Source organism: Nymphaea colorata, chromosome 5, assembly GCF_008831285.2.
Source record: "Nymphaea colorata isolate Beijing-Zhang1983 chromosome 5, ASM883128v2, whole genome shotgun sequence".
Taxonomy (NCBI): Eukaryota; Viridiplantae; Streptophyta; class Magnoliopsida; order Nymphaeales; family Nymphaeaceae; genus Nymphaea; species Nymphaea colorata.
The window spans coordinates 26082250-26101467 of NC_045142.1; the positions used below are offsets into that span (position 1 = coordinate 26082250).

Here is a 19218-nt window from a genome sequence, read left to right on the forward strand (position 1 = left end):
ATTCAATTTCGTCTCCTTTACTGGAAATTTCAGAAGTTTGTCGTCCATATGGTGGCGGGAGCTTGTGGTAGACCTGCTGCTTTTATTTGTGGCCTTAAAATTAAAGAACGGTCGAGCAGAAAGCAATTATTCTTTTCATTATTCCATTTTATTTCTTTTTGACCAACTTTTTTCATTCAAATTTAGTGCGCTGGGAACCAAGACCAACAAAACCCATACTTGGTTTTCCTGTCCAAAATCGTTTGATCGGTCATACGTTATGTTTCTAACAAAGACAGCATCTCAAAGAAAAAATTGTTAATCGATCACATGTTATATTCCTAACGACGACATCTCAAAGAAAAATCCGGAGAACGTTCATGTTCTATCTCTTGCTCTCTCTCCGTCCCGCTCAAGAGAGTGTGTGCGTGTGTGTGCGCGCATGATGAAACACCCTGGCCGTCAGTGCATCCGGATTTTGCATACACTCAACTCAGACAGATTGCACCTGGTTGGCAGCATGTGTGAGGCATCCGGACAGAGGGATCATGTACACACACACATATATATATATATACATACTAAAATCAGCCTGTTGCTGGATGTCTAGATATATATAAGACCCCTAACTCAAATCATCAAAAACCATCATTACAAACATCATAGCCCGTCATTACAAGTAACATAAACTGTCATTAAACCATAAACCATTATTATTTGTTAATACCACACGGCTAAAGATTTTTAGCAGGCAAGTTCTAAATATTTAACCATCTGCTCGCCGGCTGACATATGTATATATTATCGATCTGTGACTTACATGAGCAGACCTTATATATTTAACGACTATTTTATAACGTTACAAATGTGATCTGCATATTAAAAATATACAAGTAGAATTCAAACTGTTATTTTTAAGGACTTGCCTGCGTATTGTGCCTTTTTGAATAAATTTATAAAGATTTATGTTTAAGATTTCAGCTTTATAGATCACACAAAAAAAAGGTCACAGGAAGAAAACATATTTTTAGCGACGGCAATAGGGACTGACAGAAAAGGGATGGGTAGTGAAGGTGCAGAAGTGGCCTGGCGCAACGGGGGCACTAGCACCGAAGTTTTGAGAGATGGAGGAAGGGAAGAGGAGAGTGAGGGTGAGGGTGAAGAAGAGTGGGATAAGGGACATGGTGAAGGCTGTTGCAGAGCTCACCATCTTGGTTGGTGTTTCAGTTTGGTGATGTCTCTACCAAGCTATAGCTCTTTGTCCTGGTGAGATCGGATGATGAGAAGGCCAATCCGCGTGTATATAATATATAAGCAACAATAATTAATGGGTGTCTGCAGCTTTCATTTTTCTCTTATTGTGTCATTGAAGTGTATAATCCTAAAAACTAAATTCCACTTCAAACTAGAATTATTCAAACTAGAATTACAATGAAATTCCAGTTTTCTTTATGCTTGGTAGTATGAAATTTTGATTCCTAACGTGTTTCATAAAACAGAGGATTGATGAAATAGAACATTCACGTCATGTGCCTTACAAAGAGATGAAAGAACTGTCAAATTCTGAAGTCATAATTCCATTTCACGAAAAATGGAATTTTTTATTATAAAATTCTACAGGTCTATCCTCATAAAACCCCTTATAGACATCTCTCGCACCCTATCTCTCTCATCTGATCTCAAATCTGCGTGTAATCAGCGGTCAACAGCCAGCGTCACACTAAAATCATTGAGAATACCAAGTGACGTGTGTGAAGTTACTTTATGTAGTTTTATTATTGTACGGGCATAGTTTTTTAAAACTATGTAGTTTTTATTAGTTTAACCTTCTAAAATTAAAACAAAAAGTGATATGGATAAAAACTGACACTGATGAATTGAGTGCATGGGAAGGGATAACTTTATATAAAGCTAACGTGTTTCATACTTCGATGTTGGAGATTTTGACTTAACAGTAATTGCTGTACTTCCCCCTTTCTTTTCTTTTTTTATTTTGATCATTGACAAATACATGATTGACTAATATTCAATTGACACAGATGGTCCCTCCTTAGCCTTGATCATTTTGTGTATATATATAACTTTTAACCATAACCATCAGCCAATCATGGTTAAGAACAAAATGAGTTTCTGTTATCTGAAAATGATTTGTACAACATGCTACCAATGAATTCATTTATTTTTTTAAGGTCAGCCAATCATGGTTAAGAACAAAATGAGTTTCTGTTATCTGAAAATGATTTGTACAACATGCTACCAATGAATTCATTTATTTTTTTAAGGTCGGATTAGATCGCTTCCGCAAATGTGACCCTAAATATCAATTTGGAACACTTAAAGCCGAAGTTAGGGACGAATTTGTCAATCGACTAAAGGAACTAGAGATTAAATTAATTAGAAAATTAGGCATGCAGCAGTCCTAACTCATTGCTTGATTAGACATTTAGTTCCGACTTATTACTCGATTAGACATTTTTAATCAGTTCTTGCGCAGATCAAATCAAGATGCTTCAGCTCTGTCTCTTTTTTCGGCGTTTGAGGCCAGAACTTGACCCATATCCAGGACACATGTTAACTATTTTATGGAATATTATTACTTTCTTGCAAATAACTATTATCATTTTAGTACCAGTAGACTTGTGGAGCATATATGATCTAGATAGGATGGGCGTGCACAAATTACCACTGAAAAGAAAACATGACAAACAAATCCCTCAAACCAATGTTGCTGAATTGGTATGAAATGCAACTAAACAAGGTGGCAGCCAAATACATACAAAAATACACATAGTTTAAGCAAAAGCACAAAGACGTACGCATTCCACAGTTTAAAGTACAAAGGAAAACAGCAAAACATAGTGGGAATTTTTTTTTTTTTTTAAATCCAAATTGGAAAAAACGTTACCTTAAAGTTCTATGCCCCTAGAAAAGAAAAACAAACACACACACTTACCAGGCTGCCGATGTCTGCCGACGTCGCCAGCTGTTGGCTATGTTAGCCGCCGGTGGCCATTGCAAAGAAGGGGAAATTGTATAGGGGCGCAGTGAAAGTCTAACGGAAGGTCGAACATGAGACTCTTAACTATACTGTTTTTTCAACAATTAAACATATTTCATCTGACATGAAGAAAACATACTGCATAAAAGAGGCCTACAGTTTCTAGAGACAACCGATATATGAGAACCATATACTCTTATTTCTGGTATCTCTGTACTGCCTTTCTATCCCAAAAAAAGGTGAATTTCCAGTGTATTATTTGATACGTTCATCACTAGTGTAGTTCAAAGAAAGGCTTAGAAAGACTAAACCTTGAAATCCTTGTCTGAGCTTCCCCTGCACTTCCATGACAGGCTGTTAACATTTTAATAATTTTCTCAATAACCCATGTTTGGATTGAGCCTTTACCTGAATACACAGAAAAATATGATTTCCCTGACTGCTAAAATTCTTAACATCAGTTATCAGTTATAGGCATTATTAGAGCTTCTCAATGTAAGACCCATTATATAGATACAACTAAGGCTAGGCATAGGGCCGGGTACCTAACGGGTACCCAGTACCCAGCCCAATCGAACTCGGGCTCGGGCCCAGAAAAACCAGCCTTAGCCTGATGGGGCCCGATTCGGTCCGATATGTTTTTTCATATCATTTTTATTTTAATAATGATATATTTTATTAATAAAAACATAATTTATATTAAGTCTTTATTTTATATTTAAAAATATATTTTTTATTTTAACCAAACCGAGTCGGACCCGAGCTCAGGTTTCGGGCTGTGGGCCAGCCTATCCCAACTCTTAGCAGGCTGTGCTGGCCCGATGCCCAAGCCTAGGCACAACCCATAGTATTTGAGCAACAGAAAGTGGCTTACCCTCAATAATGTACTTATCATTTTCATTGTCATCTTCCATAAAAGTCCGTGTTTGCCCAATGCCCAGTTGCCTTTCTTTGTGAAGGAAACTACAGCACCATCTATTGCATTGTCCCCGTCATACATCGACTTGCAGCACTAATGGACTCTGACTATTGCAATTTATGTGAAAAGAAAAATCTGTCAACAAAAGCTATTAGAATCTCATTTCAAAGAATTGCAGGCCCGGCATTGGAAAAACAGTTCCATGCTTGGGTTTAAAAGAAAAACGAGGAGAGTAACCTCACATTTTGGTTTACGACTATTGCAGCATTCATTCAAGGAATAATGTATGATGTTACTGCATCAATGTGTAATAAAAAAATGTTAATACAATGAGTAAACTAGGTACTTGATGGTTCTGAAAAACTTCCATTGTCACAAGTTCAAAATGCAAAGAAAGAAGCTTGTTCTTTTTCCTGTGCCTTTACACTGTCTAACTAGATTGCAGAAGGATGGTAATGGTGATTGACAGTGACAGTGAGGAACGTCATGGATGAAAAGAATATGCAAATCATGAGATGATATGAGGGCTCTTGCAAGCTTTGTTGCATACAAGAAGTAGCTGCAGTAGAAGCCATGTTCGTGAAGCTATTGTATGACAAATTCCTGCACGGTAATGCCATTATGAATGTGAAGATCGCCTAGGCGTAACTGCAAGAAGCAGGTCACCTCATATAAGCCCTTTGCACCTTGGGGTTGTAAATTGAGACGACTTGAAGCAGGAATATTAGTTAAATGTTTCCATGCAACATGTTTTCCATTACTTAGTGTAAATTAATTAAGTTTTTTAAGTACAAGAAAATTAATTGCAGATCCTTGAGTCGCAAACGGCAAGCTAGTGAATTAATCTGCAGATTTATTATGAAGGCTATACTACCTAATATATGAGTCCGTTTCAGATATGGCAATTGCTGATCTCACATCTGTTTATGACGTTATGTCTGTGCAAATGGCATACTTATTTTGACAATCAAGTTGATACGGAGATCCTGTGAGCATGAATTACTCTCATTTTGAAGTGCATGCAAATGTATTTCAAGAAATTTAATCGCCATTAAATTGATTATTGTGATTCAAAATCAAAATCAAAGACAATTCAATGTTTACAGGTCTACCCAACTAATTCCTTGTAGACATAATGCATGGTAGTACAACCTGCCCATGAATCAGGATCAGAACAAACAAACTACAAACCTAGCAGAGAACAGAAAATTACAAAAGAAAAGAAGCAGTAGAGGAAACAGCACTTTCATTATCAACACTAGAACATTTAACTCTGGAAGGATAAAGCACATCTATTAAGGAGAAACATACTCTTGAGGTGCCTTTTTTCCTTGTCAATTTTGCATATTGCATGGGGCTAGCCAGGCTGTCATCAAAAACCTACACCGAAAGTATTGGTTTCTACCATTGTGTACATGCCAACTGCTAGTTAGAAAAGAAAATCCATAATCTAAAAATGTACACACTTACAAGCACTTCAACTTTGGCACTTCTCCTGAAGTTTTTGGCACCTCACCTGTCTGCTTGTTAAAGCTTAGGTTGCAGCAAGAAAAAAGGAAGCATAAGCAGTTCCTCAATCAACACCCGATGTTCTTAAAGAGGATAATCTATCAAGCATTTTCCAGTTCAATATTTACATATTAGTTACCAACTTACAGTACTTTCAAGCTTCTGACCAACACATTCAGGAACTTGGACCAGATGGCATACAGTTGTGCAATACACTCATCATAATATTATAGTGCATAAGTTCCATTCCTATGCATTGAGAAACAAAAATTCAGAGGAAAAGATCATCGTGAATATTTACTCAGCGTGCTTTTAAGCTAGTCATTTTGCTTCTGTCATCCATTTATGCCACTAATTATCCTACAAACAATAGAAGGACAACTTCATGTCTGGATTTTGTGCTATAGCTTTCGTAGATAACAGCAAAGAACGAATTAACTTAGTCACAAAACATGTAACTTTAATATTTTGGTCAAGTTGCTTTTGCCAGAAGGAATGGACCCTATGTCACCCTGGTACGTGTGATATGGCCAAGAACCCGTGTCGGTACGCAGGTTGGCTGTATTTTAAAACTTAAAAATTTATCTTTTCAAATTTTTGCTTTAATTTTCATTTTTTGCTTCTTTTTATTTCCCTTCCACCTAGATTCTATATTTTTCTCTCCTTTCTTTAATTTTGAAAACTTTTGCGGATATACAATGTATATATTTATATTCATGCTCTGTCGTACCCTGTACCCATAATTTTAAAACTGGTGTACCCATACCTGCACCACCATACCTATATCGCACCAGTACTTGCACCCATGAGACATGGAATGGACCACACAAGATTAGCATCTTGAATTTCTGAGGAGAATAATGTAGCATCGGCAGAATGTTCAGAAATACATTCTATTTTACCCATTAATAACAAAAGCAACAGAACTTACTATAAGAATGTAAGTGAGCATTTATGTATTTGTATATCTTGTTTTACATTACTATTTCTATACGCTCATAACTTCATGTGCTTTACAGTGTTCAGAATTTGTATGATTTGTATATATGGATATTTCTTGTGCATACTTTTTAATGTAGTCTTGTTTTTACTTTGCTGTCCTCCTCCTCCCTCTCTGCTCCTATTGATGCTGCTGTGAGCTTCTTCCATTTTTTCCTCTTTACTTCTTGTTGTTACAGCTTCTCTTTCTTTTTTTTTTCCAACTCTCACATACTCTCTCTGGCCTCCTCCTCTGAGCTTTTTCCCCTTCACTTGCCATTGTTGCAGCTTCTCTTTCTTTCTTTTTTTTTTCTCCCATGTTATTCTCTCTGCTCTCCACCTCACTCCCTTCTTTCTCTCTTTCTTTCATTCCCTCTTTCTCTTGCTTAGCCTCTGACCTCCCTCTACCTCATTCTGCCCGTAAGCCCTCCTCTCCCATCTCTAGCTGTTTTTATTTTGGACAAGACATGAGAGGTGGTGAGTGGAGCTGAGTTGGTGTGGACCATTGGGTCAAACCCAACTCCCCTCCCTCATCTCCCTTTTGTGTAGAAACGTAAGATATATGCATAATTAGAAATATAATGTATCCTTTTTAAGCAATAACATAGTCAACATTAACTAATACAAAAATTCCAAAAACACTCATTTACATCAATGACCCTCTGCTGCACATTTTTTTCTGGTTTTTTAAATAATACCCTTTTTGTTATAAACACACACATGCATGTGTGCATGCACACATATACATATACATTCTACAATCATCCAACTTGTACGTAACCATAAAAGTTGATATTTTATATTGAAATTCAGGCTTATCACCACACATATATACATGTACCTGAATTACCCTTTATAGTAGGTCAAAAATTCAATTTACACTTATATTATTATATTATAAACTAAGTCACATAGATATAGGTCTTGGTATGGGCAGGTGTGTACACGTACAGCAATTTTGGAACATCATGGTACGAGAGCATGGTAGAAAAAGTGTGTATGAAAGGCACCTGGTAGTAAAATCTTCAGAAATACATGATCTTGTACCTCAAAGACAAACTCTCTGAATCTGTTATTAGCATAACTCTTTTGTCTGCTTTGAGTTGTCATCAAGTTCCTTTTTTTTTTTCATGACCAATTAGTCGCTTAGTCAGTATAGTCTTCTAGTACTAAGGTTTTCTCGATCTTATAATCTCCAAATTTAGTTCACATAAAGGCGTTCAAGTGGTTTTTTAGACTGAACTTCACTTGGTGTCATCTCCACACAAGAATGAGAGCTATTATTATAGGCGAATTCTATCAATTTCATATGTTTCCCTTTAGTATTACCCATCCAATTGGGGATGAAAAGTCACAGTCTTTCTAACTTTAGTGTTCAATCCTTTCAGCAGTAATCCCCAGGTCAAGAAGTAAATTGTGAATCTTAATCATTAGTAATGGATTTTATGTGCCATGTAGTTTACCAATTTCATTTATATACAAATTACAAATTTGCAAGGATTTCAAGAGACTGACTGATTGCTCTTTATAGAAAATGAGATGGCCTGGTGAGTCGAATACAATAGTCACACAAATAGCATTATTTTGCCTCATGGGACGAGGTAATTCTGTCACAAAATCCATGGTATTATCATCCCAATTTCATAGTGAAATAAACGATCCTTTTAGCAAACCACCAGGTCACTGACTGCTGTTCCACTTTCATTCTCTAACAGCTTAAACATTTAACATCATATTTGACAATTTCTCGTTTAATTTTGGGTCCCCCAAAATTTATTTGAAACATCTTAGTATTGTCATGATGTATAGGAAACTTCAATTGATAGATCCTTTTGGATAGTTGTCTCTTCGCTGTCTCATCTTTGGCCACAACCTTCATTGAAACCACAGGGAACTATAATAACCTGAAACAATGTTGAATATTTATTCTTACTTTCTTTTACGTATTTCTCAACATCATGTATTCTTTTTGTTTTCATATTTTCCCATCTTTCAAGTAGTGCAAGTAGGTCAAGAGTTTTGAAATGTTTTGAAATTTTATGAGATATAAACAACAACACTCAAAAATGTTTTTAAAAGTTAGAAGAATGTGTTAAGCTTTTGAAAATTATGAAGATTTCATAATTTCATTAGTGAAAGTTTGAGTATATAAAACTTGTGAAATCCGAGTTTGAATTTTTGAAAGCATCTACATAAAGTACCATTTGGATGACACTCTTTAAAAAGGTCATTGTAAAATAAAGTTGGGAGTTGCAAAGCATGAAAGATAAGAAATTTTAAAACTATTTTAAGAATTTTGAAAATTTCTATATAAAATTTGTTAAGTTAGTCAAAAAAATAATGTTTCTTGCAGAAAGTTAAAAAAGTGCAAGAGTTCAACGTGGTTTTCTAGACTGAACTTCAATTGGTGTCTCCACACAAGAATGAGAGCTATTATTATAGGCGAATTCTATCAATTTCATATGTTTATCCTAACCTCCTTTCCCTTTAGTATTACCCATCCAATTGGGGATGAAAAGTCATAGTCTTTCTAACTTTAGTGTTCAATCCTTCCAGCAGTAATCCCCAGGTCAAGAAGTAAATTGTGAATCTTAATCAGTAGTAATGGATTTCGTGTGCCATGTAGTTTACCAATTTCATTTATATACAAATTACAAATCCACAAGGATTTCAAGAGACTGACTGATTGCTCTTTGTAGAAAATGAGATGGCCTGGTGAGTCTAATACAATAGTCACACAAATAGCATTATTTTGCCTCATGGGACGAGGTAATTCTGTCACAAAATCCATGGTATTATCATCCCAATTTCACAGTGAAACAAACGATCCTTTTAGCAAACCACCAAGTCACTGACTGCTGTTCCACTTTCATTCTCTAACAGCTTAAACATTTAACATCATACTTGACAATTTCTCGTTTAATTTTGGGTCCCCCAAAATTTATTTTGAAACATCTTAGTATTGTCATGATGTATAGGAAACTTCAATTGATAGATCCTTTTGAATAGTTGTCTCTTCGCTGTCTCATCTTTGGCCACAACCTTCATTGAAATCACAGGGAACTATAATAACCTGAAACAAGGTAGAATATTTGTTCTTACTTTCTTTCACGTATTTCCCAACATCTTGTATTCTTTTTGTTTTCATATTTTCCAATCTTTCAAGTGGTGCAAGTAGGTCAAGAGTTTTGAAATGGTTTGAAATTTTATGAGATATAAACAACAACACTCAAAAATGTTTTGAAAATTTAGAAGAATGTGTTAATCTTTTGAAAATTATGAAGATTTCTTAATTTCATTCGTGAAAGTTTGAGTATATAAAACTTGTGAAAGTTGAGTTTGAATTTTTGAAAGCATCTACATAAAGTACCATTTGGACGACACCCTTTAAAAAGGTCATTTGTAAAATAAAGTTGGGAGTTGCAAAGCCTAAAAGATGAGAAATCTTAAAACTGTTTAAAAATTTTGAGAATTTCTCTATAAAATTTGCTGTTGGTCAAAAAGTTAAAAAGGTGCAAGAGTTTTGCAAAATGAGAAAAGAATTTTCAAGTAGTGCAAGTGGTTCAAGAGTTTTGAAATGGTTTGAAATTTTATGAGTTATAAACAACACTCAAAAAAGTTTTGAAAATTTAGAAGAATGTGTTAACCTTTCGAAAATTATGAAAATTCATCATTTCATTCATGAAAGTTTTGAGTTCATAAAACTTGTGAAAGTTGGGTTTAAAAGAACCTACATAAAGTACCATTTAGATGACACTCTTTAAAAAGGTCATTTGTAAAATAAAGTTGGGAGTTGCAAAGCCCCAAAGATGAGAAATTTTAAAACTATTTAAAAATTTTGAAAATTTCTCTATAAAATTTGTCGAGTTAGTCAAAAAGTTAATGTTTCTTGCAAAAAATTAAAAAAGTGCAAGAGTTTTGCAAAATGAGAAAAGAATTTTCAAGTAGTGCAAGTAGTTCAAGAGTTTTGAAATTTTATGAGTTGTAAACAACAACACCCAAAAAAATGTTTTAAAAAATTTGAAGAATGTGTTAAGATTTTGAAAATTATGAAATAATTGATGCAGTAAACACTTAGTTTATGCTAATCTGATTCCACATCAAGAAGTAGCATACACTTCATCCACCTAGAGGCACTGAACCATGTGCCTCGTGACAATCAAATTAGAAGTTTTAAACTTAAAAAAGTAAAAAATAGTCCCGGTAAAATCGATCTTTGGTGACGAAGACTGAAGAGAATAAAAATGGATGAAAAGCAACATAATCTAGATATAAAGCAATTCAACTTCAAGACATTTGATTGCAAGATCATACAAACAAAGTCAATCATCCAACCACCACACCTTATAGCAATCAAAGCCATTGCAGAGACAAAACCCAAATTTGAATTCCGCGCCATGAAAGAACGAATATGGACACAAAAAGGGTAAAATTAAGAAAGCCTTAGGAGAGCGTGGTTTTCAGCAACAGTCAACTAAATGTGGTTCATGGAAAACACCGCAGCACAATAGCATAGTAATGGAGGAATATGAAAGTAACATCAGATGAAAGTTATAAAATAAAGGAGAAACACACGACAAACAAAAATAATCGAATACAAATCAGCCAAGTGAAACATCGATTCATGGGCTCGCGGAAGGAACTTAACGGAGCAAAAAAAGCTCTATTGCAACTTTAGAGAATCGGGCAAAATGATGCATCGGCAAGCAAATTCGTATTCCAAAGCGAGCAAACAAAAGCGTTCAAGATTGAGAGCGATGAAGAAGGAACAATAAAAAAAAATGGTAAACAACACGAATAAGATGGAAACACGAGAGAGAAGCATAGAAGAGCTTATTTAACGGACAGCGGTTTAGGAAGGAAGGGAAGAAAAGAAGAAACGAGCAGTACCTAAAATCAGACCCTCCGAATGGCTGCCAAGGAGGCGAGCAGGCTACGAAGCATTCGTCTGGGGCGAGAGAAGGTTTAAGACTACGATTAGACGAACTTCAAAGGCCTTCATCTGCTGCGAGAGTCGACATTAGGTTTCTCATATTCGGAAACCCAAGGAACACGGCAAAGGGGTCCCGAAGCCAGAAAAGCTGGTCGCATTCCACCGGCTCTGCCTCTACCTGAAACCTCAGGTACCCACGCACCAGGACGATCCCTTTGGAAGGAACAGAGAAAGAGAAGGAGAAGGAGAGAGTGGGGGACGAAGAGAGAGCACGCACCAGTCAATTGCAGAGCGCGAACCCTCATTCTTGTTTTACCCGCGAAGCATTCAAAATAGTCGTTGAAGTCGGCAGAAAATTGGACGGCTGCCCAAAAACGGAAACTAACCGAGAAGACGAGACGGAAACCTTTTCCGCATAACTCGGTAACGCCAAAACTTGTGCTCGTTCGTCCGATTATTTCTGAGATATGAAAATGGAAACAAAGCAATTCCCCTAAAATTCAATGAATATGTTGTGGGGATGGCAAAAATCGATAGAGAAATAAGACTTAAAATTTGAAGTTGATTTCCTTACTCTTTAGTACGAAATATTTTCTTGTCACCTTGCTCTTAAACTCCAAATTCAATAACAATGATCATGCGTATGAATTAGATGGAATGGATGGCGATGGCGTTGTGAAAATCCAATTCTTAAATGAATAAGCAGGATTGACATACATATATACCTATATATACATATATCCAAGAATGTTCCTTTTATTTCACAGCCATATCTTCACAAAGAACTTTCAAATGTTCACTACCATAAAACGATCCACTAGCCAAAAACACTTTATTCATTTAAACGTGTACAAACAATTCATCTTGAAATCAAACTTGCACAACATCTTTGCCCGTTCTTCAAATTCACATATAAATCAACAAACAAACGAATGAAAGGCAACCAAGCAGGATTTCCACAGATCTAAACCAGCCCAGCTGCGAATGGCACAGTTGTTCTAGGCAACCAATCACCACCCTGCACAAAACTAGACACCGTGAAGCGTTGGGCATCATTGGCAGCCATCACATGGAATCCAGGCCACTTCACTCTTCCAGCAGTGCCGGAACCAGGGCCTCGGTTGTCGTATTCCCCATAATATAACGTCCCCAGCGCAAAATTTCCGGACCAAGGAGACCAACCAGCGGGATTAATCAGGCTACCAAGATTAGACTTCATGAACACCACTCTCGAGTACTGCCTCCATGGCCGCCCAAGAAACGTTTTGACATTGGAGTTCCCGGATAATTCAGAAGTAGCCAGGACATTGCAGTTGATGAAGGAGGTGCCGGTGTTCTGGTTGGGGTCGGTTCTCCCCTGAGCCGTGACCGTGTTGATGTTTCCGTTGGGGAGTCTGGCGTAGAGGTTGCAGTTCTGGAAGACGGCCGCGGCGTTGCCGAAGATGAAGTCGACGGTGCCGTATACGTCGCAGTCTCTGTAGAACTGACGCAGGGAATGGGCGTAGAGAGTATCTTGGTAGCCCTCGAAGCTGCATCTGTAGAAGGCGGAGAGGTCGGCGCCGTTTCGGACGGCGACCGCTTGCCCCTTGGTTCGCCCCGCCGTGTTCCGGACGGTGATGCCGATCCCGACGAAGCCTTGGCCCAGCACCGCTGCAGCCATGACGACTACATTAGAAATTGCTTTTCTACGCCGTCAAACGAACTACAGCATTTCTTGACACAAGATTCACCACGCAAGCTTTGGCTTGTGTGTACGTGTAGATGGAGTCAATGTTAAGAGGCATGCGTTTGTTTTTCGACGTCTTGCATAACATATTTTTTAGTTGGATCGAGTAGGAAAGTTATCACGCAAGCTTGTTTCTTATGAGCATTTTAAAAGTTTCATGCAACCAAGTTGTTATAACCAAATGTGACCACGAGATATGCTCCGCGTAGTTTGTTTCATAAGGTTCGACTTTGGATATATATATATATTTCATACTATAGTTCCTACTGTATATGCAGCTAGTTTCTCTTTCTATGTTAGGTTCTTAATATTATCATCTCTTTCTATGTTAGTTCGACTATTGGACACCATTTGGATAAAGTAAGTAGAAGGTTGGTCCGAGTTGAGAAAAGATGCTACTTTTGTTCTGGCACTGCACTTTAACAGATGAAAATGTGAGCTTTTTACTGTATGCATGAATTTTCCCGTAAAAATGGTCACATACATCTAAAACTTCATGTTTTTGGTACAGATAAGTTGAATTCTGTAATCTGGAAAATGGTCATCGTCTATCGGGAGTTCTATGTAAGAAGTAATTTTTTAAACTCATATTGACTTCTTAAATGCTTATAAAACTTCAGGGTTCTTAGGTTTTCTTGACCTGGAGATTGATCTATGTGCTTATTTTTATTAAAAAACGGTCTTCTAATTTTTTTATGCTTGATTATCTAACGTCCATTTGTTTATTTATATTCAACATAGTTCTTAAGTTATGAGTAGCATTGGGATTTGCGCCTTAAAATTGGCACTTTTTGTTGCACATTTTACTCCTCATGCTGTTGGCTTTGAAGGATTCCTCAGCAACAGGGGTGGAACCAAAGGGCCGGCTGAGCCCTGGCCACTCGAAAAACAATTAAAATTTATATATATAAATTTAAAAAAAATCTTATTTTATATAAATATTTTGAAAAATAATATTTCTGTTCCATTTAAAATTTTGTAATTATAATTAACTCTCTCAAAAATTTAGAAATTTTTGGCTCCACCATTGCTCATCAACAAAAAAAAGAAAGAAAGAAATCCACCAAGCTATGTTTAAAAAATAAAAAACTTGTCTATTTGTTAGAAGGATGAACAAATATATTCGGAGAAATTGATGAAAATTAATTTCGTAACGGGCCAATTAATAAGGTGAGGAATTCATCAACAAACCCATAAAAAAATGGTCTAAGCATCAAGGGACATGAAACCTCACCAAGAGTTGCAGAGTTGAAAGTTGTGGAGCCGTCTCCGACGCTGCGCTGGCCGGTGATGATCGTCCTTCCGGCGCCGTCTCCCACCATCATTACGAACTTCTTCTTCTTGTCCACTGTCACGTACTCATTGTACACCCCCGCCTTCACCCGGATCAGAAAGAACCCCTTGCTCCCGTCGTTCTTCAACGGAGCGGCGGCGATGGCGTCGCCGATGGTGCGATAGTTGCCGGACCCGTCCTGCGCCACCACGACGCTCCCCACCGTCTGGAGGGCCATCCTCCTGCCAGATGCAAACTCCAATGCCTGCTTATTCACCCACCGGGGCACGCCATCTCGCCGCACTCTCAACTCGTCCAGCAATTGCCTTTCGCGCTTGGCCTTCTGGGTGGCCCAGGAACGGGTGAGCACGGCGAGGGAGAGGCTGTAGAGCTGAGTGCCGTTCTCCAGCGGGGCGTAGAGCTTGTGGCCGCGCTGGGAGAAGTTGGCCTGGGTGAGGCCTTCCAGGCATGTCTGCTGGTTGGTGACGATGGCACTCAGGAGGGTCTGAACGTTGTCGTCGGCCTGATCGTCGGGCAGGTTGGTGGTGGTGTTGTTGGAGTCGAGGGTGGCGAGGGAGGAGAGCAAGAAGTCGGTGGTGAGCTGGGAGAGGAGGAAGCAGTCGGCGAGGGCGCCGGCGGCCTGAGATGGGAGGGAGGCGTTGTCTCGGATGGTCCGGTCGATGAGGGATGAGAAGGTGGCGGACTGGTGGAGGGACTTCTCTACCAGGTACCGGCCGTAGCCGTGGAGGTTGGAGCGAGACTGACTTGGGATGAGGGACCTGCAGAAGGAGGGATTGAGGGTTACGTTGCAGGCCTGGTCTGGGCTCACCGATTCATCGGTAAAGTCCTGTGAGAAGGAGAATGGGAGGAAGTGGCTGATCAGAATTGAGAAGAAGAAGAAGAAGAAGGTGATGGTAGGAGTACCAATGAGGTTCAACGAGCGAACCATCTTCGTGATTTTCAGAGAGAGAGAGAGAGAGAGAGAAAAAGAGGGAGGGAGAAAGATCCCGACTGTGTTAAAGCTTGTAGGTGGAGAGGAAGAGGAAGAAGAGGCACGTACTTATAGGCGTTTCATGCATGATTGCTTCCATTCTCCGGCTTCACGTGCAATTGGGCTTTTCTGGTCAACTAACCAAGGCGTCTAGACCTTGATAAGCGCGCGCGCGAGAGAGAGAGAGAGTCGTGTAGGAACGGCCCATTTTTTTCCTGTATTTAACAAGAGTTTTTACTTTTGAATAATAATAAATGCCTTCTCTAAGTTTAATTCAATAAAGTATATTTAAAAGGTTTATTAGAAATTGGAATATTGACATTAGTAATATATATACATATATTCACATTAGTATTTACTTTCTTTAGGAGTGATTAAAGCTTGTAGGTAGATTAATGCTGTGACATTGACTTAAAAAATATGATTGGTGACTTTTTTCTATTAATGAAGGTAAGCTAGCATTTTAAGAACATGTTGACGTTTTTCATTTATGAAGCTTGTGTTTGTGATTTATTTTATAGATTCATTCAGTTATTCATGTTTAATTAAACCTTATGAGCTACTTACAAAAATATATGTGTGCTGAGTGCATTTCAAACTAAAAACAATGGTACTGCATGGAATATCCGATCCAAACCATAATAACAGACCAATTCCCTTTTCAAATCGGTTTAAATTCAAGATGAATCAAACGGGGATTATGATGAATCATGAGTTCCACTAGCCAGGTTTCACGATGTACATAAATTGAATTTCTTCTTCCTGGTCATACAAATCAAAGTTTTAGATCACATTCCTTGTGGGTACAAAACCATGTTTTTTTTTTGCCCATCTTGTTCTACTGCATTTCACACTTTTGTTTTGTTTTTTTAGCCCTTAAGAACCAACGTCTCTTCGCCGTTCAGATCCGATAAATAAATTATACAAACACGTTCATCAAATTATTGTTTTGGTTATTTGATCATTAAATCATTGTGATAAAGCAAACGCCGAAGCACATCATCCATATTCTTCCAAACTCAAAGAAACCACTTGTGTAGGGACAAAAACCAGATCTACTGAAATTATTTATTAAAATTATTTTTTTGAAATCTGACCTTGTAGATGTGTTCTTTAGAGTGATTTGATGATAAACATAGATTAAGTTTGTTGTTTCTTACTTAAAATAATGTTTTGTAGTAGTAAAAAAATGTACGGCTCTTTTAACATAAAAACTAATTTTTTTAACAAACATTAATTATACTAAGTCATGATTTATATTAGTTTAGTATTTATAAGCACAGTAAAACGTTCATGTTTTGTTTCAAACACTTTTTTCACATAAATTTAAGATGTCTGGTTTTTATCTCCTATAATATATTAGTCATATATATTAGTCATATATATCTCCAAACTAGTCACGATTCACTAAGAAGCAAAAAATATTATTTGATTGAGGAGTTGCAACTGGGTGCCTCTTATGAAGTGAAAGGGGTTGATGTTTGGTGGGACACATGAACACATGGACGTGTTTCGAAAGGGGGAGAAAACATCTCGGGTACTCGACCCGAGTAGTTGATCTGTCCTGCTCCTTCTAAGCTACTCAACGAGTAAGCCGAGGCTGAGGAACGTGTCCATATGCTTGTGCGCTGCCGTCTAATCACCATGCCTACCCCATCTTAATTCTGCTCCATATTTTCGAAATAATTCGAAATAAAACTTAGTTGGGTTTCTTACCCACATTAACTCATTTGTTAGTTTGAACTATCCCAACTAGAATAACTTAACAATTCAATATTTACTTTATTTGTGTTTAGGTGTTGTTTATGTCCATTAAAGCAATTAGAATATTAGTCTCAAAGGGAGTTGGTGCATCCGCTTGGGTAAGTGGGCTGCAGCCGGTCTCTTGTTCGAGTAGCAATCGTTACCACACACCTTGGCTGCTTTGAAGTGAGGTCAGGGTCCATGCAAGCCCTTCCTTGTCTCTGCTCCTAGTGGTAGAAAAACTAAACAAATCCATATTAAAAATGTTTCTAATAAATTGTCCTTCGATGCATTAGAATTGCCTATTCAAGCATTCACCGATGCAATACAATGGTCACATTATTATTTAATTACAAAAAAAATCTCCACAATAACTAATAAAAGTACATTTTCTGTTGCTGAGTTGTAAAGTTATTCGTCGGCTGCCGATTAGCTCTTTCTTTGAATTCCCCTTCTTCTATAGCAATTATGTGCGCACTTGTGTACTTAAATATCCCTTGTATATCTCGTTTGGACAATAAGTTATTTTGACTTGCTAGCTAACGAGGCGATGGTTAGAAAAGAAGTGTTCTTCACTGTTTCTTAATGTATACTACTTGCTTTTATCCCGTTATTAGGTTCGAATAGCACGGTAGACTCCCGCTTGCGGCTTGACTTCGGGTCCATCGTTTTTTAATAAAAACTGGGTGCAGTCATGACTCGCCTTTCTCACACATCCTAATCAGGTCAAGTCAACGGTCAACGTCAAACCATTGGCTTTCCAACTTTGACCAAGCTTTAAAGCTTTGTAACGTTTGGAGAAGAGAAGCGTGTAGCGTAGATGGTCGGATTAATGAATCGGTAAAAGTCTAGTCATCAGTTGCTTATCGCGTAGATGGTCAGACTGATGAATGGTAAAAATCTAGTCATCAGTTGTTTATTACAGTGAATGTTATTTTTCTGAACTAAAAATAATGAATGAAATGCATTTAAAGTTTGAATGCCCAAAGGAAGGAATGTGCTACAACCTCTTTAAAATAACATTTATTTATTTATTTAATATGATATCTTCAAAAAATTAACATATAAAGTAATGCATTTAAAATAACGTTTAGTATTCTGTTTTTGTGAACAAAATGGTATTTAATTGCTCGAAACCGGTGACCCATGGTAATGCTTTATGACAGCTAAGGTGCATCTCTTTTTGTGCTTGGATATGGGTCGGGTCGAGTCCAATCCAAATGTAATGTTGAACATCGGTTCAAAATTCTAGCACCAATATGAACAATTATATCTTAGATTTATACATGGCTAAAATGACAGTAGAGTGAGAGAAAACAATTACTGCTCAACAGAGGCCGGAACGAATCAGATTTGATCCAGATCTTAACAAGAATCCAAGATAAGCAGCCAACCATAATCTGGATCTGGGCTAAGTTCACATACATTGGGAATCAGGGATGCTAAACGGATATACCGTTATCGATAACCAAATTGATCAATTTGGATCTCCATGCCTGATTTCACCCATGCTCCAAACTAACACCACAGCTTATTTGAATCGATTGGTAGAGATCCATTTCCAACTCATCCGAGTTTTAGTTTGGATCTAAGAACAGGAACCTCCACTAGACCATACGCATCGAATCGGCCCATGCCAGCAAAGTCAAGGGCGGAGCCAGGATTTCATCTTTAAGGCGGCCTGAATAACTGAGTGACCAATAGATATAAGTTTTGAATTTTCTTTTTTCTTTTTTTTACAGGGTGGTTCGAAATTTTGAAACACGATCCAAGTTGCATAAGCCCATCTGGATCAAACCGGGTTAGGTGTTTTCCACGCCACGGATAAGTTCCGGACAAGGTCTGCGTAACCTCCAAGTTCAATACGACGGGATTCTCTGGAAGGTAGCTTTTGATCCGATTCTTCATTTTTCATACTGGATCTCAAGATTCAGATTTATATGCAGTCCATTCAGAAAAAAATTAGGATGCAAATTAGAGGCGGAATCAGAGAATAGGACAATGTCCATCCTTTACCATGAAGACTTCACGATTCGTTACTTCATTACATCATTTTCTCACACTAAAAATTAATGATAGTGAATATATCATACCTATGAAAAGCATTACTACCTAGCTTCATTCTTTATGGAATAATGGAATACGCGTTACAGAGACCGGCTTCTGTTT

The 19218-nt window shown here is 37.6% G+C and overlaps 1 protein-coding gene and 1 long non-coding RNA gene across 3 annotated transcripts; both read right to left on the minus strand.

The window, feature by feature from the left end:
* Positions 1 to 2884: 2884 nt before the first annotated feature.
* LOC116254057 (uncharacterized) lies at positions 2885 to 11770 on the minus strand. 2 transcript variants are annotated; one of them, XR_004172620.2, is made up of 6 exons: positions 11274 to 11770; positions 5367 to 5429; positions 5208 to 5276; positions 4139 to 4191; positions 3852 to 4031; positions 2885 to 3031 (listed from the first exon to the last, which is right to left on the minus strand). It is a non-coding gene; the product is annotated as an uncharacterized LOC116254057 (long non-coding RNA). The 2 variants fall into 2 exon arrangements; XR_007573348.1 differs by lacking the exons at positions 2885 to 3031; positions 3852 to 4031; positions 4139 to 4191 and adding an exon at positions 4222 to 4544.
* A 318-nt stretch (positions 11771 to 12088) lies between these two features.
* Positions 12089 to 15504, minus strand: LOC116253947 (pectinesterase-like). The gene is made up of 2 exons (XM_031628949.1): positions 14277 to 15504; positions 12089 to 12966 (listed from the first exon to the last, which is right to left on the minus strand). The coding sequence occupies exons 1-2, from the start codon at positions 15262 to 15264 to the stop codon at positions 12281 to 12283; spliced, it is 1674 nt and encodes a 557-aa protein (XP_031484809.1). The 5' UTR covers positions 15265 to 15504; the 3' UTR covers positions 12089 to 12280.
* Positions 15505 to 19218: the final 3714 nt, after the last annotated feature.

Excerpts from the sequence above, each read along its gene's own strand:
- LOC116253947 (XM_031628949.1), bottom strand. The coding sequence starts at position 15,264 with ATGGTTCGCTCGTTGAACCTCATTGGTACTCCTACCATCACCTTCTTC. Across the intron at positions 12,967-14,276 it reads TTTCAACTCTGCAACTCTTG|CGGTGCTGGGCCAAGGCTTC; the intron begins GTGAGGTTTCAT and ends TCATGGCTGCAG.